The 11083-nt window shown below is 42.5% G+C and overlaps 1 protein-coding gene across 2 annotated transcripts; it reads right to left on the bottom strand.

Annotated features, from left to right (window-relative positions):
• Positions 1 to 4320: 4320 nt before the first annotated feature.
• On the bottom strand, positions 4321 to 11079 carry decr1 (2,4-dienoyl-CoA reductase 1). Of its 2 annotated transcripts, none has more exons than XM_021558303.3 (10): positions 10948 to 11079; positions 9805 to 10004; positions 9643 to 9700; positions 9435 to 9521; positions 9165 to 9312; positions 7650 to 7749; positions 6076 to 6148; positions 5773 to 5919; positions 5448 to 5510; positions 4321 to 5172 (listed from the first exon to the last, which is right to left on the bottom strand). In XM_021558303.3, the coding sequence occupies exons 1-10, from the start codon at positions 11029 to 11031 to the stop codon at positions 5113 to 5115; spliced, it is 1020 nt and encodes a 339-aa protein (XP_021413978.3). In that variant the 5' UTR covers positions 11032 to 11079; the 3' UTR covers positions 4321 to 5112. The 2 variants fall into 2 exon arrangements, with proteins under 2 accessions (XP_021413978.3, XP_021413988.2); XM_021558313.3 differs by having other exon boundaries at positions 10529 to 11060.
• Positions 11080 to 11083: the final 4 nt, after the last annotated feature.

Raw genomic sequence — 11083 nt, 5'->3', positions numbered from 1 at the left:
GATTTTTAATCCTCGAGACATGTATTGGGTATGTGTGCCATTCAGAGGGTGAACGGGCAAGACAAAAGATTGAAGTGCCTTCGAACAGGGAATGTTGGTAGGTGCCAGGCGTGCCGTTGTGTCAACTGCAACACTGCTGGAGTTTTCACGCTCAACAGTTCCTGTGTGTATCAAGAATGGTCCACCACCCAAAGGACATCCAGCCAACATGACACAACTGTGGGAAGCATTGGAGTCAACATGGGCCAGCATACCTTGTAGAGTTCAAGCCCTGACGAATTGAGGCTGTTCTGAGGGTTAAAGAGGGGGGTGCAAGTTGCAACTTAATATTAGGAAGGTGTTCCTAATGTTTGTTATACTCAGTGTGTGTGTGTGTATATATATATATATATATATATATATATATATATATATACATACATATATACATATACACATACATATACATATATATACACATACATATATCTATATATATATATACACATACATATACACACACACAGTGGGGCAAAAAAGTATTTAGTCAGCCACCAATTGTGCAAGTTCTCCCACTTAAACAGATGAGAGGCCTGTAATTTATCATAGGTACACTTCAACTATGACAGACAAAATGAGAAAAGAAAAATCCAGAAAATCACATTGTAGGATTTTTAATGAATTTATTTGCAAATGATGGTGGAAAATAAGTATTTGGTCAATAACAAAAGTTTATCTCAATACTTTGTTATATACCCTTCGTTGGCAATGACAGAGGTCAAACGTTTTCTGTAAGTCTTCACAAGGTTTTCCCACACTTGCTGGTATTTTGGCCCATTCCTTCATGCAGATCTCCTCTAGAGCAGTGATGTTTTGGGGCTGTTGCTGGGCAACACGGACTTTCAACTCCCTCCAAAGATTTTCTATGGGGTTGAGATCTGGAGACTGGCTAGGCCACTCCAGGACCTTGAAATGCTTCTTACAAAGCCACTCCTTCGTTGCCCGGGCGGTGTGTTTGGGATCATTGTCATGCTGAAAGACCCAGCCACATTTCATCTTCAATGCCCTTGCTGATGGAAGTAGGTTTTCACTCAAAATCTCACGATACATGGCCCCATTCATTCTTTCCTTTACACGGATCAGTCGTCCTGGTCCCTTTGCAGAACAACAGCCCCAAAGCATGATGTTTCCACCCCCATGCTTCACAGTAGGTATGGTGTTCTTTGGATGCAACTCAGCATTCTTTGTCCTCCAAACACAACGAGTTGAGTTTTTACCAAAAAGTTCTATTTTGGTTTCATCTGACCATATTACATTTTCCCAATCTTCTTCTGGATCATCCAAATGCTCTCTAGCAAACTTCAGACGGGCCTGGACACGTCTGGCACTGCAGGATTTGAGTCCCTGGCGGCGTAGTGTGTTACTGATGGTAGGCTTTGTTACTTTGGTCCCAGCTCTCTGCAGGTCATTCACTAGGTCCCCCCGTGTGGTTCTGGGATTTTTGCTCACCGTTCTTGTGATCATTTTGACCCCACGGGGTGAGATCTTGCGTGGAGCCCCAGATCGAGGGAGATTATCAGTGGTCTTGTATGTCTTCCATTTCCTAATAATTGCTCCCACAGTTGATTTCTTCAAACCAAGCTGCTTATCTATTGCAGATTCAGTCTTTCCAGCCTGGTGCAGGTCTACAATTGTGTTTCTGGTGTCCTTTGACAGCTCTTTGGTCTTGGCCATAGTGGAGTTTGGAGTGTGACTGTTTGAGGTTGTGGACAGGTGTCTTTTATACTGATAACATGTTCAAACAGGTGCCATTAATACAGGTAACGAGTGGAGTACAGAGGAGCCTCTTAAAGAAGAAGTTACAGGTCTGTGAGAGCCAGAAATCTTGCTTTTTTGTAGGTGACCAAATACTTATTTTCCACCATAATTTGCAAATAAATTCATTAAAAATCCTACAATGTTATTTTCTGGATATTTTTTTCTCATTTTGTCTGTCATAGCTGAAGTGTACCTATGATGAAAATTACAGGCCTCTCATCTTTTTAAGGGGGAGAACTTGCACAATTGGTGGCTGACTAAATACTTTTTTGCCCCACTGTATAAAGTTATATACAGGTGTCGTCAGATCTGGTGGACAGGAGAACAGAATTAACATAGGTATTTGAAAGCTATTCTGAACAGCAGTTATCTGTGCCTTAAACGAGAGACTCTACAGCCCTGACATTGACTGTAAGTTCCACAGTCGGGGAGCTGCAATACTGAAAGACCCTGTCACCCATAAATGTTTGTCTGCAGTGGGGCTGCTGAACAAGTACGGACCTGGAGGTTCGAAAGGTGTGTGTGGGGTAGGAGGGTAGAATGAGGTCAGACAGGTACTTGGCTCCGCAGTTGTGGATAGCTTGGTAGCTGTGAACCAGGATTTTAAAGTCAATGCGTGAGCATATTGGGAGCCAGTGGAGGTTGAACAGCACTGGAGGGATGTGCTTACAGGGGGAGGTGAGGACACTTCAGATGGAACTTCCTTAACCTGTGTGCAAATCTGTTTCTGCTTTGGCCAACTTGTCGTTGCAACAATGCAGTGATGCTGAATGCAGAAACAGTCTGGTGCCCAGGCCAGGAGCTTTCTGTAGGCATAGGGGTACTTGAAGTTACATGCTGCTTTATGACAGACAGAAGCATTAACCTTATAAATCCCTGCACTGTGTGGAGGCATTGCTCAGTCCTCTGTCCCCCATGCATTATGCAGTGAGAGTTTAGACAGCAGGATGATTTTATCTCCTAATTGGGCAGCTGCTGGCATCTCTCTCCAAGTTGGTAAAGGTATAGCGATGGCTTATCTGAGGTTAGCTGCAGTATGTACTTGCCTAGTTAAATAAAGGTTATATGTAGCCGGTGTGAAGTGTGTGTCTGTGTGTTTCTGTATGTGACTAATGGAACACGGGACGTGAAAGGGTAGGGGTATGAGGTAGGAAGAGGGGAACAGGCTGCATTATGGGAGAGCTAATTGTAATTAATAAAAGCAAGGTACTGTTCCACTCTATACGTTGATGCCCGTTTCCCTCGACACAGAACAGGCATACACCTGACCTTAAAAGCATGGCCAAAGGAGAATCTGCAAACAAATTGGACACTGGTTCAACACAATTAAAGATGACAAAGGAATAACCAGATGAAATTGTCGTTCTTTTCAATTGGACATTTCCACAAACCTCATAGGATAGGTAAATAAAACTCCACCACATTTCATTTTCTCAGCTAAGTGTTGCTGACACCACAATCAGAGTAATAGTGTTTAGCCTGGATATACTCCAACACTGTGAGACACATACACACAGCTTTAGCAGGAGGGTCAGTGAACTGGTGTTTTGTGTTGGATTGAAAGGATGTTTCCTCCGTTGTGCTTGTCCTATGGCATCAGACACTGTCCAGCACCCTCTGTTCTGTGGGGGAGGACAAGGTCTGGTGGCAGAACAGTGAAAATGTGACCCGACAATCCACCACGCTCCAACTGTAAGAGAAGGCTTTGTGGCTCCACTGCTCGAATGAATACAGGAAGGGAGGAAAATAAAATAGAAAATGTAAGGATGAGTGGGGGAGGGGCTTCAGACAGACAGGGGGAAGAGGGGTGAAAGGGAAAGAGTTAAAGGAGGTAAAGTGAGGTAAGGAAGAAGGGAGAAGTAGAAAAGGGAGGAAATGGAGAGTATGAAAGACAACAGTAGTGTGACTTGCACAATACAAATAGAGATGGGAGGGAGTGGGGTTCTCTCTGTTCCTCTGTAGAGAAGCTCACTGGCACAATGCCTACACATCACAGTAAGACAACTTTGCCTAACAATGAGACATGGGCTACTTCACATTTGGCGACATTTTCATTTAGCGTCACGTATGGTGCACCATTAAAAGGCTTAGGTCCAATTCCAACGTTGTCAAAATACATCACTTCCTTCCTTGAAGTAACCAATCGGTATTCAATTGGATGCGTTTCCATCTTTTTACTTTCACCAATGAAGCCTTGGCACATCAGTGATTACTTCAAAGAATATTAAAACACATTTACGAAGAATTGAAACGGTTCATCAATGATTATGCATTCGACAAGCTTTTCAACTTGCTACAAATCGCACTTCTGACCAAGAACAGCTCATTCAGGTTATTTATTTATAACAGCTTAGCAGTGTATTAGATCCACATAAGATTATGTCCGCGTTTAGACTATTGATTTGTCAGAGTAACTAAAATAATGATAGAGCAGCTCGGGAGGGAATGAATAGAGTCAATCCATCTAACGCTCCATGTAACATTAGGTGGCTGAGAATTTTAAAAGACTGCGTCAAAGAGATATAAAATGTCTACTGTCTTTTATTCAACATACTCCACACAGACATATTCATGTAAACCTCACTTATTGTACACACAGAGCACAACACAATCACTTAACAGCAATGAATAGCATTACTGGACGTCAACTTAGATAGGCCATTGAAACATGTTTTTGAAAAAGAACAGAATTCATTCTTTTCAAGGCATCATTGTAAAAACAAATGATAAATGTTACTAGCAAAATACCAAGTCAATCGTAGGAACGGACAGGTTTTTCAACCAACAAGAAGCCAGTTTCATCCAGGGAGTGCTGTAGCCAGTAGAATCTCAGACCGAGTGAGAACGAAAAGATGAGGTTCGAGAGAGAGAACCTCCTCTAAATAGTTGGCCTCCTGATGAAGCCATTTTCTCTTCAAATGCTGCCCTACTGTCCCCATCCTGTCGATTTGTCCATTAGGCAATGAGAAATAAGGCTTGAGGTTGAGTGAGTGTGTGAGAATGTGTTTGTAGAGAAGGCTGTGTGTGTGTGTGTCGATCCTGTAGCCATATTCCCTGACATGGTATAATCTCTGTTTTAGGTCAGAAACAGAGGGAAAGATTGTCTGTGTGTACAGTATCTGTGTTTCCCTGGAGCATTAACAGTGGTAGAGAGTTAGTAAATATAAATGTTTTAACCTTTAATTAACTAGGCAAGTCAGCTGAGAACAAATTCTTATTTTCAATGATGGCCTAGGAACAGTGGGTTAACTGCCTTGTTCAGGGGCAGAACGACAGATTTTTGCCCCGGAAGTATCGTGTTCCCATCTTGACTTCTTAGGATCCCTTGGTGCCCCTGATCATGGTCTCCATCATAGCCCACTGCTCCTTAGTGACCTGACGCACACAAAACACAAAGTTAAAACTAGCACAACCTGACCCACATATCCATAAACTAACATCTGTCATAAAATGTGGCCGATTTCCTCAACCAGCAACAGCTCACTTGCAATCTTGTTACGGAATCAATAGCTAGTTGCATAACAGAACAGAGATTATGCAAAAGGTAGCAATGCTATCAAATTATCATTCTATGTTCATATGATTTTTTAGTGTTAAAGTTCCGGTCTTGACAGTGGAACAGTGTTTGCAAAGTTAGTTCCAGCACATACCCTCCTCAGATCATTGAATTCTCCTGCCATGGAGACATACTCTCCACCGTCCATTCTAATTATCTGCAAATAGAAGAGAATGGGCACAACTAAAGAGAAGAACACGGTATATGTGGATGTTGAGTCATCATTTTCCCCTTAGCCATAGTACATCCCTATACCTACATCGTCTAATCCTAGTGCACTTGGAATGTAATTTACAGTGAAGGATTTACTGCAATCTGCAATTTCCAGATACCCATTCTGCAAGGTAGGCATTCAGCTAACATAGTGATTGGTCTTCACTGCCTGCTTAGCTTATCAAGACACACACACATTCTCTTACCGCTCCAGACACCCAGCAGGCATAGTCACTGCACAGGTAGGCTGCCAGGTTGGCAATCTCTCCGGGCGTGCCCAGCCTGCCCACGGGTATCCTGCCGATCATGGCCTTCTCAAACATGCCCGTGGGATCGAGACGACTGAAGGCCCCCTACACAAAGAGAAGAGGTCATAAAACATAGCTAATTACATATTTACAAGCCAAGATAAAACCAGAAAGGGAAAGATTTAAGCCATTTTATTATTTTTAAAAAATATATCAACACAGTATATTTGTAAAGTTTCATGCCAGAGTTGTGTCTGTTACCTTGGTTCTGATTGGTCCTGGCTGGATGACATTAAACCTCAAGCCGTACCTCCCCCACTCCGCAGCCAGAGACCTGAGAAACAAACAGTAGTTTGTTTACATATACATACAATACACGAAAAAAAGGAAGAAAAAGACAAAGAACTACCACTACTGCATGTAGTAATAAAGATGGCCTAGTGCAGGCTCAAGGAATCTGTTTAGACTTGGGCATAGGAGTGAGGCACTACCTCCTAAATATTCTCATAGGTAGTCACTCATAATGGGGCCTTCAGTCTGAGTCTAATATGATTGGAGGGTAAGTAGCTGCACCTAAAAACAAAATACATCTCAACTATTCATAATGAAAAAGCTGGGGCGCCAAAAAGTAGATGCCAGGAGTGCTTTAGTCATTCCATGTCATTCTGGGAACATTATAGCGAGAGGCGCCGAGGGTGGTGCTTGTTGAATTGATTCATTCCCTCTAGTTTCTTGAAACCCTCTGTAAAACTGTAATGAAAGAATATGATCTAAAAATAGGCTAGCTCTCCCCTGAGATGCCAGGCTCAATAAATGAGCATGAAATTTGGCTGCTGCTGCCTTTACAAAATAGAGGGGTCACTTTTTTGGTGTGAGCGATTTCATATGGGGGGGGGGGGTCCATTATCAGATAATAGCGCTCATTCACACAGAAAAAAAGACCAGCTATAGGTAACTCTCCAGTATGCCACTATACATGTAGTATGCTCCTTTGAGACCCCTCTTTCAACATCACTGGACAACCAGGCATTTTTATTCATGACCCCTAAGCATGATGGGATGTTAATTGCTTAATTATCTCAGTAACCACACCTGGGTGAACAACCTGCTTTCAATAGACTTTATCCCTCATTTACTCAAGTGTTTCCTTTATTTTGGATTCAAGCGTAACCTTAAATGGCATTCCAGCTAGTCTGGAATGCACACACACACACACACTGCGGTCACTTGTATAGGAAGTCAAACATATCAAGGTACAAAAGGGACGTGATTGTGAGAGACACGAATAGATCATTTCCAGGCCCCTGGGTTTATGGGGAAACCTTTGTGTCATTAACTCTTTCAATGGAATTGACAGGGACTAATATTGAGTGGGATCTTTCTTTCGGTAAAAGCCCTCCGAGGTTCATTAAGAAGGTGTATTCTTCATTTGATAAGACTTCACATGAAAGGTGTCGGTCCCATTCAGGATTTAAGTTGGGTTCTCACACACACTATTGGATTCACACGTGTGAACGAACAAGGTACACGCACAGAGCCCACCCGTCTTTATTATTGTCTACATTCTACTGGAGGGGGATCGGGAGAGAGAGAGACACACTTTAATGTTAATTAAATGTTCCTGGACCTTCGTTATGCTAATGATTGCTTCTCTTTAAAAATGCATTAGTGTTCATAAGGCGTTTGATAAGTGAGAGAGCCAAATCTTTTCAAATGAGGCCAGTGTGGCTGTCTACGTGTGGTGGGTGCAATAGTGATAGGGGTGAAGGGATGGTTTAGGACAGGGAAACAGGTCCTGATAGGTTTTATGGTAGTGCCTCCTTTGAAATACCTACATGCACAGAGTTTCCACTCCTGCCTTGGCAGCCGCACTGGGAACCACAAATCCAGAGCCGGTCTCTGCGTAGATGGTGGTGATGGCCAGAAACGCAGCACCTACAAACACAATGTACATAAATACCACAAAGAAACAAAAGTATGTCCAACTGTAATATATGCACAGTATATGCCCAGCAATATGTGTCATCATGTACATCCCTATAATTTACAACTGATCCCAGTTCAGAACAATTCATCCATCTCTTCATTAGACTAATAGGCTGACTTGTTCCTCCAATGAACTGAGAGCAGCGGTGAGTCATTCTACAGTTCTATAGGCTTTTATATCCAGCACACTAAAGCTCATAAAACATGGTGGCCGTTGTGGGCCAGATTACACTGCAATAGATTTAACGAGTCAGGGTACCTTTAGATTGATAAAACAAACGACGCTACTACACATACATGGAACATCAAGAAGTCAGAGGGGTAGTGGAAGGAGATGCTAGCAGAATAAATAGTGTGTCTGTGAGACTATTTAATCAAAGCCTGGAGCCAAGCTGCCAGGTGAGAAGACAAAGCAACGTTCTTGTACTGCGATAAAAGCACATTTAGATTTATGTAGCCGCTAAAACAGGGAAGGGAAATTCTTATTTTAGGCTCACAAATTGATAAAATAAAAAAAAATTGCGGCCCTCTGTTGAATTTCAAAATCCCAATGTGGCCCTCGAGACAAAACGATTGCGCACCCCTGCAATAGAATAATCCTAATAGTGTGAAACAAGAACAGACACCTGGGTATCAATTCAAATATGCTTTCTTGCACTGTTGGAAGAATGGCTGTTTTGGAAAAACATCCATTCAGATTGAATAGTGCCCCTAGTGTGATGGCATGTTTTTGTCTTTGTACTTCAAGGTAATTTGTTAATTGTGATTTGCCTAATTGCAGTGTTGAGGGCAGATGGAAAAGCCACAGTAATCAGAGAAGGGCTGGGATATTCACATGAATATTAAAGCTTATCCATGCACACACACATATTATAAATATGGCACAACATCACATGAGAGGCTTTTCCTATCCTCCCATTACATATAATTTCCTCTTTGACCAGAGACAGCAGAGAAAGGAGAAGAAAAAAAAGAGGACGAGAAGGAATGAGAGGGTGCATGCACACAAAGCCAAGAGGAGCCTAGGGCAAAAGGGCAGTGGACAAGGGGAGGGACACTGGACTATGACCAACTGAATGGAAAAGTGCTCAAGCATTTCATATTGAGGCTCAATCACTGTCAATATTACACACTTAAATAGAAAACAGAGACATGGTACACATGCATCCACACCAATGTTCTGGGTTGATCCTCACTTGTTATACTACTAAGGATCAAATGTCCAGGAGTTGTAGGCAAATGGTGAATCTTTACTGCCCCCGTGTGGCAGCACTACACGATACATTACAACACAAATAAATGGGGTGGGAAAGCTGATCCTAGATCTGTGCTTATGGGCTCCATCAGATAGCTCTGGTGTTTACCCTTCTCGGCCAGTATCAGCCTCTTGCCCAGTTCCAGGGTGACGAAGGCCGTGCCGTTCAGGACGATGTCTGTGATGGTCCTCCATGCGTTGGCAGACAGCTTCTCTGACGGGGAGATGAAGTTCCCTGCAGCGTTGTTGATCACCACCTAAAGGAACAAGAGAGGAGGATGATATTTACCAAGCAATTGGAGTATTATTGGCCAGTACATCTAGAACAGCGAAGCGTACCACTTTTCAGACAAAACATCCTTGATCTGTACCTACGTACATCAGGGAGACCAGCAACCTCTACCAGTTGGTCCAAAGCAGCTTCAATTGACTTGGGGTCTCTAACATCACACTGCACAGCATGGACCTGCAGATAGAGTCTTGAAGTATCAAACACAACTTAAAGCAGAGTTCATACTGATTTATCAGTATCTACAACTCTTGGATAATGAATGCATTCAATGTGGGTAACTGATCAGTAGTAGTACCTTATTTCCTGTCTGAGCTGTAATTTCCTCTGCAGTCTTTTTCAAAACATCCAGTTTTCTAGAAATTACAACAAAAATGTGTCACTTTCTAATTTGTGAGTGCAAGAAGGCAGCAGTAGTGTTGGGATTTATAGCCCGATTGACTACCAAGTTTCCACTTACCTGCTAGCGATGACACACTCTGCCCCTAGTGCTGACAGTGTTGTGGTCATGCCTTTTCCCAACCCCGTTCCTCCTCCTGTGATAAAGGCCACTTTGCCTTTGTAAGTCCCAGGGAGCAGCATTGATCCCTCATTTGCAGGAAAGAATTTAGCCTGCGAGGGTCCAGTCTCACTCAATGCCCTGGTCCCACTGCTGAATAACTGTTTAAGGAGAGTAAATGGGACAACACACACACACACAAAAAAAAATCATATTAATGAACCAGCTGAAAGGGATGTTGCGAGTCAGAGATTTTGATTTGATTTATTAGGATCCCCATTAGCCGACACCAATGGTGACAGCTAGTCTTACTGGGGTCCGACACATAAAGAAAAAGACATTACAGACAAAAACAAGACTTGGAAAAATACATTAACATGTATGTGTGCATCTATCAGTTACACATACAGGTCAGTAAATACACACAAGTACTGTTCGGTCACACAGGGAGAGGCGTTGTGCTGCTTTTTCTGTTTAAAAAAAACCCCAGGCTTGCTTTTCTCCTGCGCTATATAAGAACTTGTGCTATATTTGAACTTGCACATCTACACGTAGCATAGAGGCCATTGAATTAAAAACTAGTTGTCTTTCCTGTCAAACAAATGCATTAGTAAGAGCAATTACTTATATTGATAAACACCACTAATGCACTGCACTCTACTCCTCCAACAGTGGGGGTACTCACATTCCCAGTGGAGAGGGGACTGGGTGAAAGGTTGAGATGCTTACATGTCTGGCTGTGAGAACACACAGCAAGCCGCCTACACAGGTTTAGTATTTAGTTGAGTATGTGCTCTTGCATGAACATCACAAAAGTGGTCGTCATATCGTCAACTGTCCCTACACTTCTCAGCAATTTATCTGTAGCAGAACACTGGAACAAATGTAGCTAGCTATGCCAGAAATATTTCAGAATGCACTCATGTCTGTCAACGTCTGACAAACTGCTGCACAGCTTTCCCATAGCAGCACACCTAACAGTTAGCTAGCCAACTAACAACAACCTGCTGCTATAATAGCAGCTAGCTAGCTAACTTACACATAACATTAAAATTTTTAATAAGATTTGTGAGTTATTGCATTCATCTCAGTGTTAATGTTTACCCGTCTGTAGACAAGACTCTTCAACGGCAAGATTAAATCAGTTTTAAATATTGACGACACCCGACACAGCAAAGTGGACGCCATGTTTTCTAAATTTGATTTGACTTTTGCCCTGATTTCCGTAAGGTAAATAAGG

The sequence above is a fragment of the Oncorhynchus mykiss genome, chromosome 2 (assembly GCF_057628025.1).
Source record: "Oncorhynchus mykiss isolate SJ-2025 chromosome 2, ASM5762802v1, whole genome shotgun sequence".
In the NCBI taxonomy this organism is placed as follows: Eukaryota; Metazoa; Chordata; class Actinopteri; order Salmoniformes; family Salmonidae; genus Oncorhynchus; species Oncorhynchus mykiss.
The sequence above is the reverse complement of the archived record's forward strand: the minus strand, read 5'-3'. Positions and strand labels throughout refer to the sequence as shown.